The sequence below is a fragment of the Lonchura striata genome, chromosome 3 (genome assembly GCF_050655825.1).
Source record: "Lonchura striata isolate lonStrDom1 chromosome 3, ASM5065582v1, whole genome shotgun sequence".
NCBI classification, from domain to species: Eukaryota; Metazoa; Chordata; class Aves; order Passeriformes; family Estrildidae; genus Lonchura; species Lonchura striata.
This window is the reverse complement of record NC_140705.1, coordinates 68,111,397-68,128,763: the sequence shown is the minus strand read 5'-3', so window position 1 is coordinate 68,128,763 and position 17,367 is coordinate 68,111,397. Positions and strand designations below refer to the sequence as shown.

General features: G+C 35.2%; 1 protein-coding gene across 8 annotated transcripts in view; it reads left to right on the top strand.

The window, feature by feature from the left end:
* The window catches only part of RYR2 (ryanodine receptor 2), a 381,438-nt gene that overhangs the window by 280,312 nt on the left and 83,759 nt on the right, over positions 1-17,367 (top strand). For 4 of the 8 annotated variants that reach the window (XM_021527072.4, XM_021527071.4, XM_021527068.4 and 1 more), the window contains 7 exons: positions 734-811; positions 3,495-3,570; positions 5,899-6,022; positions 9,187-9,302; positions 10,788-10,852; positions 12,874-12,995; positions 15,966-16,015. In XM_021527072.4, coding sequence (XP_021382747.3) covers positions 734-811; positions 3,495-3,570; positions 5,899-6,022; positions 9,187-9,302; positions 10,788-10,852; positions 12,874-12,995; positions 15,966-16,015 — 631 coding nt within the window. Of the gene's footprint in view, positions 1-733; positions 812-3,494; positions 3,571-5,895; positions 6,023-9,186; positions 9,303-10,787; positions 10,853-12,873; positions 12,996-15,965; positions 16,016-17,367 lie in introns of all 8 variants that reach the window. The other 4 variants (XM_085576771.1, XM_021527070.4, XM_021527067.4 and 1 more) reach the window with 1 other exon arrangement.

Sequence of the window (17,367 nt, the reverse complement as noted above, 5' to 3'; positions counted from 1 at the left end):
ATAGGAGAAAAGCCTGGACACTTCTTTTTAAAGCAAGAGGTACCTGTTACTGCATAATCCATAGAGAAAAGCCTATCAATGCCTCTTTTCTAGCCATACTTCTTTTGTCAGTGGCTTGTCATTCAGGGAACCTCTGTCACTTTTTATCCTTCTTTGCCATTTGTGTCCATATCATGAGGAAACCTCTGACAAATTTCAACTGTAAAAACAAAGAATAAAAAAATGGTGATATTTTCTAGATGGCAAGGAGGGACGGAAGGTAAAAGATAATTACTTATAGGCTCTAGTCTTAAATGTAGAAATAAGGTTGAAAAGCTAAATTAAAAGTTTATTTTTGCCTGAATTCACCTTAAACTAGATTGTATGAGATTTTGCCTACTGAGAAAAAAAATCTTTAGATAATGCAGAGATTTAATCATAACTTTATCATCGTCTACAGTAAGTTCAAACTCCAAATGAGTTCAAGTGAAATTTGTATTTAAATGAACGGAATTTGTGTCTGATGGCCATCTGTCTTTGGGAACAAACTCTGTTGCCCTTCACCTAATTCTCACTGAAGTTCACCACCCCTGATATATTTTCAGCTGGGCCACAACAGACCCTTTTGCTCTATAGAGATCTACAAGTGACTTTTTCCTTAAATTTCTTAATTACTTTCAGTATCTTGTTAACATTAACTTCTTTGTATTAAATGCTTGTATAACTCCACTTTTTTTGCACATTTGTCATTCAGATCTCTGTAGATACAGCCCATGGTTACACACCTCGAGCAATTGACATGAGCAATGTCACCCTCTCCAGAGATGTACATGTAAGTCAGAAACACCTAAAATGCTTATGGTTTGTTTTACAATTGAATTTTGTCAGTTTTGCTAGTTTATTTTAAACAATTTTGGTACCAAATATTGCCTATTTTGATATGCTTTGAGTTTGGTGGGGACTTTTTGGTCTTTTTCATTGACCAAGTGCTCTCTGATACACTGTTACTTTGAAAACATGGTTCATGTTGAAAACCTTCAAAATTTTCTTTAGTCATGGATTGAGTTTCCCAGTTCACTTTGTGAACATTTATCATTTTGAAGAGAAACCTGTTTAGAAAATTTTTCTGTTTCCCATTCATTTTTGATCATTTTTACAAAGCATTTTTTAAACATTCTTTTTTTACACTAAACTGAAGGAATAAGATCAGGAACCATTAAGTACTGAAGGATAAGTATACATAATGAAGGAATTGGAGGTAGGATTTTAACAGATGTGTCAGTAGGTTGCTGTTATTTGGACCAATATGTTTTAGTTGATGGTCTGTTCCTGTCATTAGATAGGATTTTTTTCATGGTGTTTGTTGGATTATGGAGCTAGGTTTTACAGTCTACTAATTTCCTGTGTGTATAATTGCAATGGAATGTAGGCGTATATCAAATAACTTTAAATTAGTTAGCAGGAGCATTTGTACCAGTCTAATGATGGCAACATGGTGTTCAAAGCTGATTACAATTGAGTCCTGAAACACATGCTTAACTTCGCCCATACTGAGCTTTGCCATAGTGCAAACAAGCAGTGGTAGTAAATTAATTGACTAACTGTGCAGTATGTACTCTACTGTACCTCTAAAACAAATTCTCACATTGGATTTCCACCCCTTGATTTCTGTCTTGCAGTTTCCAGTTCCATACTTGTAGCCGTTTTAGATTGCTGACTAGCTTTAAAAGAATTTTCTGCCAATTAACTGTCAGTAGACTGCTGATCATTCCAAAGAATTCATGACATTGATAGGTAATAACTGCCTCTACCATTATGTTCTTGTTTCAAATTGATGACAAAGACTTACAGTTATGACATTTAATGTTTGTATAAACTCAGTATAGTTTAAAGGCTTTGCAGACTTTGTTTAATGCTCAGGAAACAACTCATAAGGTGACCATCGTCATAATATTGTGATGCAGTAAACCAAGCCCAGTTAAAAATAACCTTCCTGTCACAAGTCACATAGAAAGGGCATTGGAACTTCTGTTAGTCCTTTGCTTACTTTTTTATCCTGTACCCTCTAACTCTTGTCATTACTTGTATTTCCTTTGGAGCCCTTAGTTATAAGGTAGAGCTTTTTGGCTTTATGATTCATATGCTCTATGAAGAGAGGTCTTTGAAACCACCTTCAGAATCTGTTATTTAAAAGCTAAAAAAATCTAATTAAAATGCAATTTCAGCTATCAATTGTCCTGATACAGATATTGAGAAAATATTTAAACATGTTGGGTGTTACTGAGATCTGAGTTTTAAAAATTAACTATGTGTTATTTTGAACATTTTAGAAAATGTTTAATATCTTTCAAGTTGGAGTTCAGCGTTAGCTAGCAAGAATCATTACCATGTCTTAAACTGTAAGTCTGCAAAATACTCTTCATTTTGGTCTTAAGTCACCTGGTCACATCCTAGTTCCATGAGCAGTTAGGTCTTGATCTAAAAGCATCTTCATAGTGCTCTGCTTTGCTAGGTGCTATGAAAACACAGACTACTGTGCATCCTTTTAAGGTCCTAATTGGAATTATCAAAATACCAGGATCAGAGTGTGCATGACAGAAGGCACCTACCATACACAGCAGAAATGTATCATAATTTATTCACTGGAAAAAAGTTTAGGAAATAGATTGTCTTGTGGACAGATAAGATATGGCTGAAGACTTTCTCAATTTGTGAGTAATCTCACAAATAAATAAATTGGTATTGAGCAATACTCCTTACTCAAAATCGTTACTGAAGATGGGAAGGTCTCTGTAGGTCCATGAAAGAAATGTAAAGTGAAATCTGCAGTAAATTCCACCACTCTGTACAATTAGAGGGTACACAACCAGGAGGACAATAGAGGTGAGTGTAAAAAGTTGTTTCATGTTAAAACACTTCCTGCTGGGTAGATACTGGAGAGCTTGTCTGTTTTGTTTAATTTTGGTCTAGCTTCTAGTTCACCAGCCTGAATAAGTTTGTTTTATAGGAAGAATACATAGACTAATTTATGCTCTAAAGTGGTTGGTGGTTTTAACAGTGTGGACACACAAATGAGCACAGTATCCATGAAGAAGCTTTATCCATAAATTCATAATTAGTCTGCCACAGCCAGCAATAGCAATGTTGATGCAGTCCTCTGGCTTGCTGTTCTCTCTTTCCCTGGACAGTGCCTTCAGAGGGATCTTTTGGGTCTTGTTTTCAGAATGAAGTCCCCCATCTGACACTCCAGTACTATTTCCAGACTATTCTCCTCCCTGTGGTTCTTTGTTTTCTGCAATAAGAATTCTTCAGCACCAGGTTCCTGACTCTTATACCCATGCTGATTCTACCCAAATTCTATGTATTTTTTCAGTAAAAACTTGTTTTCAGTGAACCATTACAGTGTATTACACTCCCAAGAGAACAAAACTTGCTACTTAATATCAACCAGAAACTTGTCCTTCTTGAGAGTTATTCATTGCAGCTGACATCACTAAGCTCTCCATTTTCCTAAGGCTATGGCTGAGATGATGGCTGAAAACTACCATAACATATGGGCAAAGAAAAAGAAACTGGAGCTTGAAGCAAAAGGTAATGTTAACTATAGGTATTTACAATATTTTAAGTTTTCTGTGGCTGCCTTAGGTCATGCATTTCAGAAAACGTTAAAAAGAAGAAAAAGGAACAGCAAATTTAAATTGACAATGAAGAAACAGTGAAGTATCTGTTCCTGACTGTGATTTTTAGTGCCTGAATGTTGTAATCGTACCCATTGTAACTGTTCTTGTTTGAGTAGTTTATCAATTCAAATATGTCAAGGGAAGGAAACACAAAGGTTGTAAATTAATTTAAGCACATTAATCCATCTTCCTTCTAGCATTAATCTTTCAGACTATTACCCAATGGACTATGATTTCATTTGTATTGCTTCTTTTATTGCAGGTAGATCTGAAGGGTGTTTACAAAGTACTGCACATATCGTGTGTTGAATTGACAAAGGGGGAAAACCTAGAGCAGATACTTGATTCCATATAAATTTTGTATGTTCTTCATGATCTCTGCTTACCTAAACATTTTTTTTTTCTGTTGTGTAATTTACCATTTTTCCTCGGTGTTAAAAGCATTTATTTGTTTGTGTTAGAGCTGATTTTCTTTTTTCAGACAGCACTATATTAGCACATGGAGAAAACAAGTTCTCAGTTGCAAATTATTGAAGCTAGGGTTTTACCTTATCTGAACGTGTCTAGTTGTATATTGTATGCACCAAAGTTGGTCTAAATTTGTAAAATTCCAGGAAAGGTGTATCAGTTAAGGTTTCAAAAAAAAGCAAAGCTCTCTCTGGAAGTGCCTTTGATAATCACTTTATATTTTCATGCCTTTAATTATATTTTCCCTTAATATAATTTTTATATTATTCCTTTTCTGTAAAACCTTCCTCAAGATGGGTCAAATTTGGGAAGTCATAAGCTAGAGAAAAATGAGATATTTCAATATTTCAACTGCATTTCACAGCTTTGAAAGCAGAATTTTGCCTAAGAGAAGCACGTCAGTGAGAAAGAATACTGTACAGTGTTTGAGGTGTTGTGCAGCATGGGAAGGCTGGAGGTGGCAGTAGTGATTGAAGGACAGGCTTCTGATGGAGAGGTTTTGTATGTGAAAAGTAGATGAATTTGTCAACTGAGCAAAACTTGGCCTTCAAAAACTCTGAGGGTTTTCCTCCATTATATTCATATGCTAGTCTTTTTATCTTTTTGTCCATGTGTAAAGAAGAGAAGAATAATGTGGATTTATGTGCGTTTTGCCATCTTCAGCAGTCCTGTGGTACAATTACATAGTGTTGGTGATAAGAGAATAAAATCCAATCATCCCAATTTTAAACACTATTTCCTAAGACAAATCCAGACTAAACAAAAAAACCTATCCACCATCAGACTTGCCCACTATGTTTTCATCTTGCCTGTACTTAAATCGATTTGGGCAAAACTAATTGAAAAATTCAGAATATGTACATTTAAAATCATCCAATGGTATGTCTGCAATATCTTCTACAGAGAATTTGTTCCTTTTAGAAATGATTATTATTTTTAGATACTTTCTTTAGTGGTTTTTTTTTCCAAGATAAATCTTAACATTACCCCTACAGTTTCCTGAGGTTTCGGAGAAATTGCCATCCGAATTTATTGTGTTTTATTATGCAATGATGACTTTAGAAGTTGAACTCCTAAGAATATTGCTTTTTATGCAGGTATTTATATTAATAATAGCAATTTTATTTTCTTTCCAAATTAAATATCTACATGCAGTAGATATCAATACATCAGATTTTAGTAAGCAATACAATGAGATTTATACTTTTTACCTTTGGTTTTGCAGCAGTCTTTTAATCCTACTGGAGACTAGTGTGAAACATGTTTGAATGATGTATTCTAATTTTCTGTCTTTATTGCTATAAAGTAGAACTGTATCACTTTAATATATTTTTAGATACTTGATGAACCTTGTCATTAGAATGTTCAAAGTCAGGATTTCATGTATATTTATATAATTGCTTATATGTAGGTTTTCTTAGGAAATGAAGTATTATTTACTGAAATATTTCCAGTTTCATTAAATTAAGTTGTAGTTATAATACATGTTTGTAACGGTTAAGCATTTTTTTCTTCCTTAAGGATTTTTTGCAACAGGTTCAGCATATTTAACTTGTACTTGCAGCAAATATGTAAGAACAATGTAACCATATCTCAGTTTCTATCTGGATACTTTTTAAAGTTTGTGTAAAGAAACATACAAGTATATTGTTATTTCAGACTAGAATTTACTGTAACATGCTCTTTATTATTGTTATAGTACTTTTACATATTGGGACTTATGTCAACAGATAACTCTTTTATTTTTAATTCTCTTGATGCTCCATAGTAGGAGGAGGCAACCATCCCCTTCTTGTTCCTTATGATACACTCACAGCCAAAGAAAAAGCCAAGGACAGAGAAAAAGCACAGGATATTCTGAAATTTCTACAGATTAATGGATATGTTGTCTCCAGGTAATTCTCAGTTCAGTATTAATGTCACAGAAGGTATCTGATAGTCCTCAGTGGTCTGGTCTTTTTTGTTTTGTTTTGTGGTTTGGTTGGTTGTGGTGTGGTTTTTTGGTTTCTGTTATTGCTTGTTTTTTGGGGTTTCTTCTATCAAACTAGAACTCTATGATATTTTTTTTTATGTTTCAGTATCTGGGAATAAGGATCAGTTCCTTCATATAAAACATTGTAAGGAAGAAATGGATTACAGAGTTAGTAGCAGGGTTTTTGGAAGGCATGGACAGAGTTCTCCAGAATCTCTGCATGTCTTCTACCTTCCCTCTCAATAATGCAGCTTTTTCTTTCTGGCATGTATCCATGCATCCAACTGTTAGTAAACTTATTAGTTTTCTACATTGATGGAATTATTAAGTCTTAGTTACAGGTTCATACACATCTTCAAGCATATGTCGCTCTCTAAAGGAATTTCTAGACTATTGGTTAGTTTTATTTCTAAAACATATGACTAGTTTATTTCAAATTAGTTCATTTACAGTATTATTAAATTATTTAAAAAGGGAAAAGTGTTGTTTTAAATAATTTTTTAAACAATCCACACTGTAAATGTAATAATAGTGAATAGTCAGCAGAATAACATACATAATTAATTTTAATATGGTTGTTTTTACCTTCTAAATGTAGCATCAATAAAATTTTAATTAAATTGGAGTATTTTCTGTATTATCAGCATGATTTAGGAAATCAGAATCTCTAGAAAATGCTGAAAGCATATCTGAGCTTTGCATGATTTGAACATTAGTAAGTGAATGAAACAGTCACTGAGATCAATTTAAGTAATCACTGTGAAATTAGCCTTGCACATCTACCTAAAAACTACCTATTTACATTCTTTTCTATCAAATATGAATTCCAGCCTTATTCTGGAGTCTCACAGTTAATCTAATAATTTTGGTAAAATCTTTCGGGTTAGCTGGAATAACTAAGTTTACTTCCTGTCAGTGCAGTAGCATATACAAAAAAGGATATCAGACAGCAAAGGTTTTTTCCTTATTCCCTGTCAATATTATCAGATGTATTCAGGAGTAATAACCCTTTTTATTCCTGTTAAACACAAGTGAAAAGTGGCTTTTGGTGGTTTTTTTTGGGAGTGGAAGGCTAAGAGGGATGGTAAAATAACCATTAATTTGGACACATCCATAGTCTAGTTGCTAGCTCTTGCTACATCTGCACCCTCCTGTGCTGGTTAAATGCAGCCTTTCCCATGATTTACTTGCTGCACCTTTGACAACTGCCTTATCTAAACAAACAAGGGCCTGATTCTTGTTTTAGTTTGGTCTGCTCACCACTGTGCTGTCCGCCATATATGCCTTGCTCACATTTATTTGCAGTCTTTATTTGACAGTGACCATATGGGTCTCTGAATGCCCATGCAAAGTGTCTTTAGGAAAGACAGAAACATTTGCCTTCTGCAAAGCACATGGCACTCAGACCCACTGTAGCTGCCGATGCAGAAGCCCTCACTCATCTTACTGACACTTCTTCACATTAGCTGGAATTTTTTAGACCACAGCAGTCCCACCCCAGTGGCAGGCAACTGGCACTTCCAGTTTCTGGAGTTGCAGGCTCTGCTTTATGCCCTTGACTCCAATGGCTACTACCAAATGCACTTTTGGTATTTGCACCAAATGCACAAATGCCAGTCCCCTGCTGAAGCTTCCACTCTGGGCTCAAGGTCCGTAGGGCCCATAGAGATGTTTCCCAAAGCTGTGGCGTCTCCAGCTATTGATTCCTGAGACCTTCATTGACCCCATGTGTCACAGACCTGGGGGCACCTATACCCCAAGCCTGACTCCAGGCTATTGGCCCAGTATCTAGCTCATGCTGGATAGCAGCCAGTAGCTGCTATTTACTCCTGACAGCACATGGAATAAAGTGACATGACACAGAGATACGGGTATGAAAGCATTTAATAAGAATATAGGACAAACTCTAGTGATAAGGTACAGGGCTCAGTCAACTGATTAGACAAGCCACGGTTTACATGTGACCAGATAATTTGAAATCTGTTTTCATCTTGTTTGCACTTAGCTATTTCTTGATTCTCCCCTCCCGCCACCCCTGTAACGTCTGTCATTGCTTTGTGTACTAAGCTGCCTCAAATACTTCAAATTCTCATGTCCCTTCCTCTTAGGTGTTCCAAAGTTCAGGTGGCCCTCTCCAAAGTTGTATCTGAAGTTTCTTAATGGTCCCTTAGTTAGCGCACTTGAGACTTTTGTTCTCCAGCATTGTCTCCTTTATCTTTTGTCTACCAGATTTATATCTCTAGGTGTATGCTTTAATTTAAAGCATAAACGTGCAATACACAGGCAGTTCTATTTCATATACATGCATCAGGTATACTTTTTAAATTTGCAGCCCAGCTGAGTACCAATATATCTTGGTGCATGAGTCAGGGGGAGAGGAAGTGTGACTGATTCCCTTGCTGCTTAAGAATAGCTGTTTCATGTGCCATCAATTAAGTCCTGATCCTTCATAAACAAGGCTTGTGCCAATGCTAGCTTGTGGCTAGGGACATCATCACATGACATGGATTCAGCTTTGGAGATTCATTCTTGTGGAAAGAAGCTGTGTTTTTTTTATATCAGGTTAGTAACTAAGATGGATGGAACATACTGGAAAAGCAATTCCATCACTTTGTTTTGGTTTTCCTCTGATTTTTCAGAAATACTGCGTAGCTATTCAGAACTTTTCCATTGCAAGCAGAATTTTCAGGAAAAGTCATAGTAATGGATATTTAGATTTACTTCTAGTTTGATTGTTTAAATGGAAGTATTTTTTCAGCTTCCAAAATTCCTCACACAAGAATCAGTCTCTGTAGGGAAATGCAAGATAGTAGAAGTAATGGAAAGCAATTATAATAATAGTGGATTATTTTGATTAACAAGTGTAATTTTTTTTCTAGCTTTCTGGTTGGGAAATCTACTTCTGTCTTAATGAATTTCTCAAAATATAAGTAAATTTGAGAGTGCTGTTTACATCAAACACAAAAAAAATCTTATATTAATAAGCACATAATCATTACCCGGGAAAATGGTATCAGACTACATGGAGAGGTAAGACTGCTTGGAGTCCTTTGTTATGTGTAAAAATTTATTTGCTTCCTTTTACAGAGGACTTAAGGACCTGGAATTAGACACGCCTTCCATTGAGAAACGCTTTGCCTATAGTTTCCTTCAACAGCTTATAAGATATGTGGATGAAGCCCATCAGTACATTTTGGAATTTGGTATAGTACCCCTTGCACATTTTTTAAAACAATTATTGGCTAAGAGGTCTGATGTTATAAAAATTACCAGAAATTTTTTTTTAAGATTGGTACATTTCTGGACTAGTTTTCTGTTTAATTTCCTGTAGTTGATGAAGATCATGAATTTTGGAGTAACGAAATTGCCTTTCATTTCAATTTCCCATTTTCATTCATCTAATTAAAAATTTTCAGGAAAAATGTATGACTTTTATTCTTTGAAAAGAAAACTAGCTGCCCCCTTGCATCTATGCATAAAATTGTAATCTCTCACATGTGCACAATAATAGCTAGTGATCCTTTTTTAAGAGAGCAAATTAAACCAGTCATTTGTACATTTCTGAAATTTTCTCTCAAAAAGGGAGCAGAGAAACCTCTTCAACAAACTTCCACAATGGGAATGTTCTTTCATAAATACCCAGTACATTTTGTCAACAGAGCTATGAAAGAGAGAACTTTATCTGCTTTTGGTGAAGATAAAAAATACAAAAGTTTGGTGACCCAAGGCAGCTTCTTACATGATCAGTAAAAGCCAAAAAAGCCTGACCAGATGCAGCTTGTGTTGTGACCATGGGAGCTGTAATGACAAATAACATATACTGTGTCTCATAGTCATATATGCTGCAAATGACAGTAACAGGAACATCAGGGAGATTGAATAAATCAGTGCTCACCTAAAGACCAGTCTAGCTTTAATGTGGAAATTTGTCAGCTTTAGGAGTTATATGCCATGGTTACTTACAATAAAAAAGGCTACTTCTGCTGCTATTCTTGATTGCCATGGCTTCATCATTCTTAATTACATAAATTTGGAATAACTGCAGGAATGGTGATGATTAAATACTGAAGCATTAGAAATATTGGTGGAACAAATACAGTTTGAGTATCTCAATAGATTAATGGAAAGAAGACATTAAATAAATGAGAAATAGTTTGGGAGCTGTAAGAGATTTTTATTTTGAAAGAGATTTTGTTTTCTATAGTAAGGGAAGAGTGAAGCAATTTAAATTTCAGTTGGATATATCTAACCATTAATTTTATTATTTAGTACCAAGTTCATAAATAAGGAATGAAAATTCATGAATTCTGTTTCTCCTGGGAACAACTGGAGAAACGTGTTTTATTAGAATCTGAGTTCAGGTTTCCAAATTTTCACCTATAACAGGAAAATATAAACATAGCACCAGGTTTTTATCTCACAAAAACATCCATATTTCTTCAGACTGTGAGATGTCTACACTTTTATGAAGATTTGGGCAGTTATTTTTTATATATTTTATTTGATGTTACTTTTCCTCTAATGAGGTAGTCATAAAATGCCACTTTAACTAGTGCTTATACTGTTTGAGGTACCTTCAATCTACATCTAAAGATGACCAGTATTATTTGTTTATTGTATACATAAAAATGTAGAGTAGATTGTTATTAGGATATATGACAGGGAACTTACTTTTCTTCTCTCTGCAGATGGTGGCAGCAGAGGCAAAGGAGAGCAATTCCCATATGAACAAGAAATCAAGTTTTTTGCCAAAGTACAGTATTTTTTTGCTTATTCTTTGTCAACATAGTGATTAACAGAAGTGAGAACATATTTTCTAGCAACTGTTATTGTTATAGTGGTGTTTTTCTGTGTTAAATTCATACTTTTATTAATTAAAAACAGCAGTAATAAAAATAGCTTGCAAACTATGTGGGATGAAGTATAGATGTGAGAAGATTACAGGACTATATTTTTTATTCTCATTATTTCCTGCTCCATGATATGCAACTACTCATATGATATTATTCAAAAGCTCCCTAAATTTTCTGTTTTCCAACTTAGTCTAGTTTTGAATATTTTTATCTTTTACAGTCTTCAGGTGGGTTAATGTGAGCAATAGTTATTGGAATTAACACAGCTGTGTATGTGTCAGTGTCATGGTAGTTATTTCTCTTGTTTTAAAACCGTGCTGTTTTCTCCATCATGGAGTCACACAATGGCTGAGGTTGGAAGAGCGCTTTGTCAGAGAGCCATGTCCAGACATCTTTTGAGTATCTCCAAGGATACAGACTCCACAATCTCTCTGGGCAATCTGTGCTAGTGCTCAGTCACCCTGACAGTAAAAAAATGTTTCCTGGTGGTCTGAGAGAACCTACCATGCTTCAGTTTGTGCCATTGACTGTGGTCCTGTCACAGTTGAAAAGAGCTTGGGTCCTTCTCCTCTACCCCTTCCCTTCAGATATTTACACACATGGATGAGATCATCCCTGAGCCTTCTCTTCTCCAGGTTAGGGTCCCAGCTTCCTCAATCTCTTGTCATTTGAAAGATCCTGTAGTTCCTTAGTCATTTTTGTGACCCTTCACGGGACTCTCTCCAGTATGTCAATGTTTCTCTTGTATTGGAGAGCCCAGAACCAGATACAGCACTTCAGATGTGGTCTCACCAGAGCTGAGTAGAGTGGAAGAATCCACTCTCTGGACCTGCTGACAAGCACTCAGTCTAGTTCAATCCACAATGCTGTTGGCTGCCTTTGCAGTTAGATTGCATTTTTGGCTTATGATTTGTTTTCTGTACACTAAGGATCCCCTGGTCCTTCTTTGAAAAGCTGCTTTGCAGCTGATTAGCCCTCCTTGTGTCCTGGCAATTGGACTTATTCCTCCCCAAGTGCAGGACTTCACACTTCCCCTTCCTCCTGAAAGCCATGAAATTCCTCTCAGCACAATCCTCCTTCTTCTATCACGCTTTTTTTGCATTTTAAGCCAAGAAAGTCTGCTGATGTCTTTCACACATAAAGGCTTGGATGATATTTGAATATTCAAATTTTTTTTTAAATTCATTACTGAATAAGAAATGGTGACTGCAGCATTTTCTAACCCTGGTACCCTTTGCAGTAAGTTGTTATTTCAATACCTTAGAGTACTACCATGTGGTATTATTTGCCAAGCTGATTGATTCAGAAGTTTGTATTCCACTCTCTTGAGAACCATGCTCCATATGGGAAGCAATTTCATATTTTCTTTAAAGCCATTTGTTTTGGATTTGCTGCTGGCTGACGCCTGTAGTGGGCACTGAGTAATAATCACCGCAGGAAGTAAACAGGAAAACAGGCACAATCCCTTAGTAAGTGAGATTGTTTTGGGAGTTTAATTTGAAAAATCTAGAACTAAGTACTGTTAGCATGCTGACAGTTGTAGGTGAATTTTTTAAAACCTACATTAAAAGGAACAAAAACCAATAGTTGTATTTGGTTATGTGGTATAGGAAAAATCTTAAATTGTGAGATAAAATTAAATGACACTTTCTGCCTTGTACTCCTCCTAAACAAAAATCCACAGATAAGTCCCAGTGATAATGTAATTTTTTTCTACTACCTTTCTTGATGACCTATTAAGTGCCTTGAATACTAAATAAACTTAGAGGAATAGCTATTAAAGAAAAAAACCAAACAGATGGAAGTTTTAAGACAGAAAACCTATTCGAAATCTCCCGTCTTTAGTTGTGGCTTACAAAGTATAATACAGAACATAGTAAAGAAGGTCCTGAGATAACCACTCTTTCTGATATAATTTCAGGTTGTGCTCCCTTTGATTGATCAGTATTTTAAAAATCATCGCCTGTATTTCTTATCTTCAGCAAGTAGGCCTCTCAGCAGTGGGGGCCATGCCTCTAATAAAGAGAAAGAAATGGTGACAAGGTAAAGCTTAAATTAATATTAATGTCTGTGCATATGTGTGTTGGTCTTTAAAGAGCAGCAGTTGATTGTGGGCAAGTGCAAAGTGGGAGGCACAGAGATATTTTTTATGTACACAGAAATTAAACATTTTTCACTTTCTTTTCCCGTTAGGAGAATTAATTGTATAAAATGGAGAGGAGTACTGAGTTATTATATGTTGTTTAAGAGGTGATGAATTTAGAATACAGGGAACTTCAGTTTATCTTTATATCCAACAGTGAAATGCTTGCACAGTCTGTGGCACAGGCTAAGAAATTATGTATCAGTTTTCACTGTTAGAAATAGTGAAATCATTATTCCTGCAAAATTTTATGTTAGATTTATAAGTCAAACATATATGTAGCTGAGTTTCAATAAGTATTTTTAATGTCCATCATAAAAATAAGGGAATTGCATTCATTCTGCTCTATGGTTTTATAAACAGTAATGAGTACTACTATCACAGAAATACTTGATTCTTTCCCTGAAGTTATTTTTTTTAAGACCATCTCTCTAAGAGGTTTTAATTTAATTTCAATTCTGTCTGAATTGAAACCCACATTTCCCAGTTAGTAAGGTAGATTGCAAGCTTCACATAGGATTTCTTGAATACCTGTAATGTATAATGGCATGTATAATGGTTGCCTTCTTGGGCATGAGCCATGCAATATTGAATTGCTGTATTTTGAGGCTGACAGCTAGTTGGTGGTCATGAGACATGTAGGGCTTGCAAGAATGTGTGAATGCTGAGTGAAGTTTTTATCATAATATTGAGCTCAAGTAAGTAATGGTTGTATTGACTTTGCATCATCTCATGGACTGATCTGAACTGGCAGCTTCTCTGAATGCTGTTCTTCAAGGGATTTAAAAACTGTATCAAAATGCATGCATATTAATAATTTTTCAGTCTATTAACTGCTAATTTTCTAACAGTATTTTTATAGTTGTTAAGTCATACCAATAAACTCACTACTTCTGGAATATGTCAGCTGTATCAGCATACCTGCTGCATAGAGATTCAGGATTTATGCACATATGCTCTATAGCTTTGCGAGATTCCTGAACATATAGTCCTGCAAAAAGACCAGAGCTGCTGCCATACTTCATTGGATTATGTGCCATCCAGATTTGTCAGCCAAGAAGAAGAAAATAGATGGATGCAGGGAAATCTTGGATGAGTAAATAGCTAATCCTATTGAGTGCACCTTCTACACAGAATTTGTTTTAAGCTGAGGGCAGTTCCTGGCTGCTTTCCTTCTCCAGTGAAGACAAACTTGCATTCATTAAGCTATGGAAGAGTATAATTTTGGACATTGATAATGCAGTGAAAGTCTTAGCATATGCAACAACCATTCCATTTTCAGAAAATGCAGTAAATCCAGATCTATTTTGCTGACAAATATGGGTCAGGCTTCTTTCTGAAATGTGGTGGCATTATATTCTATTGTATTTGTAACCACCCTCTTCATGATTGGCTTTTTCAAATTTCTTATCAAGTAGACCATACTACAAGTTTTTGAGCTACCGTAGTTGTATGAAATTTGTTCTGAACATCAATATAGGTATTAGAAATTTGAAGTTATTTATTTATTTATTTGACCTCAACTAAAGACACTGTAGATAAGGGTTTCAGTCTCACTTTGTGAAAGTGTAGTATCTGCCAAATGGTACAGTCAGTTGAGTAACATTTGTATGTCGGAACATGAGATAGAGTGGTGAGCTATTTGTATCTTTTCCAGAATGAACAAAAAAGCTATATGATGCTAACATGCTTCTCTACATTTTTCCTGTTGGACTTGGTGATCCAAGATCCTCATAAAAGAATATTTAGCATAGTCTGCATCATGGAATAAGAAGTGAACCAAGATCCCCAAAAATGCACTAAGCAGGCTAATTTCTAAAATAGAGCAGTTGCTGTTGGTAGAGTGGATCACTGTGCATTGACTTATTAGCTGGATTCAATCCCACATTAACCTGGCTGTTGTGATTCTGGACATAAATATTTCCATTTGACACCGTGCTCTTGTCTGTCAATGGAACAGCATGTTCAGATCTCATCCATAGGCTGTGCAGATATGCTTATTTTATCTTTTGCTTTTAAATCAGAAGCTAATAAATAGCCAGTGTGCCTATTAATTAAGTAGCTTAATAAAATGACATGATGTTCATGTCATTTATAGCAGGTGAAGGGGTTTGCAGCATAAAATAATAACACCAAAATCAACGTTCATGATGAAAAGTCTCACACCAAAGCATATAATGAAGATTGATCTAATTCCTCCTTAATCTGGAGCCCAGGTCAATTTGGGTAGGGCAGTTTGCTTCTGCTTCTGTGAATTAATGCTACATTTTACTTTTTTTTCTCAATGGAGTGCTGTTTGTCAGCACAGGAAATAGTTCAAACATGTGAAACAAAATCATTGATCATATTGTTTTTAACCATGTAAGAGGTCATATTAAAAAAAAAAAAACCTGAAAAGAATTCTTGCTGTGTTCAAGTTTACAACATCCTAATTGAACTAGTTAAACATTTGTCATCACACACCTCAGTTAATCTGATTCCCTTGCCTTATGTTTTCAAATTGTTAGTGATATCCTGTATAGCGCAATGACCACATTTTACTTTTTAAAGCTTTGATGGTTATTTCCTTGTGGGTTATTGTATAGAACGCTTTTATATTAATTAGCTTTGCTTTAAATTTTTTGGTTGTTTTTTTTTTTTTAATTATAATATGTGCTTATTTAACCATGTTTGTTAAGGATATGCACTTGAAAATTCTTTCTTTAGTATTCTGTCCCACATTCTGCTCAGACAATTGATTCTTTCTGCGTGACATCATGTTGCTTTTCCTGCTCATATATCAGCTGTTATTTTTTCTTTCTTCCCCTCCTGCCCCTTATTTTTTTTTTCCTTTTCCCTTCTCTTCTCTTTTATTTTTCTTTTGTCTTCAGCCTGTTCTGCAAACTTGGAGTTCTTGTCAGGCATAGGATTTCACTGTTTGGTAAGGAGACCCTTGACAAATACTAGCATGGCCATCACTTGGTTTTCTTTGCCATTTTTGCATTGTGTTAAGTCCTGGTTTGTTGCATGCTGCATGGCTGAAATGCATGGTCTAAACAGATCACCAATTGTTTAGTCTGGTAGGTCAAAGAATTTTTTCAGTGGAATAGAAAGCTTTTGTATTTTTCAGGTTGGGGAAGTTGGGGGTTGTTTAGTTTTCTGTGTTTCTGAACTAATATTTGGGTTTCATTATCATATCAAATAATTTTGATGAGTAAATTTAAATTACTGATTTGTAATGTTATTCTGAATCATTTGGGAAAAACATTTGACAATCAGAACTGTACATCTGTATTGGAAAGTCATTAAGAAAGATTTAGAAGTGGGCTGAAATGCATAGTTATGTTCTGTGGAATTCTTGAATATTCCCAGATGTGCTTGACTCCACATATGCATGTGTACTCTCCTTCTGGTATTATGTGACCTTGGCAGGAGCTTGGTGTTTGTCTTATGCTATGTGAAAATCACTGAACTGAAGTCCATTTGAAGTCCATATCAAGTGTATACGTTATATGCAATGTGTAGCACAGTAATTTTCTTTCAAATTTTCTCTTAAGCCGTGGTGCTAGGAGAGCTGGAATAGTACATCCTATGCATACATGGCTTCTATGATGGATGCAGTGCAAAGTTCAGCATCCATGAACATACCTAATTGAGTAATTGTCTAGTGAATTAGAATTTGATTATGATAATACACAGCTAACTCAATTCCTGCATATTTAATTCAATTTGAAGGGAAAGAACTCACTTGCTGCAGCAGTGTGGTGTTTAAAAATTTTACACACCATTGTGAAAGCCATTAAACTAAGAAGAAAAATTGGAAGGTTTTTTGGCATAATTGCTTTTAAATATTTTAGGCAGAGCTGAGTGGATTTGCCTATAAAGCCAAAAGATCATAGGAGGCATGGAGTTATTTCTGCAGCTATGTAGCATTGTTGCAGCTTTTTTTGGAGGGTGTAATATTTCACAAACCTACACATAAGCTCTGATTTACACCCTAGTTTTTTTCTTCAAAGAGATGAACTAGCTCAGGTATACTATTAAATGTTGGAAATCTTTTTTGTTATTTGTGCATTTGGTTTTCAGAATTTTTTTTTTTTCCTAAAATGGGTCATGGTTGAAATTAAAAACCTAAGTCAATATAACTTTCTTCAGTACTAAAGAAAAGATCTTTTCTATTCCACTTCTCAGCTTGCTTATTTCCTGTTGTTTGCCTGGGTTGAAGTGCTAGAAGATAAGTCAGATAGGATCAGCTGATTATTGTGATACAGTTTGTTTTTTAACTTTTTTTCT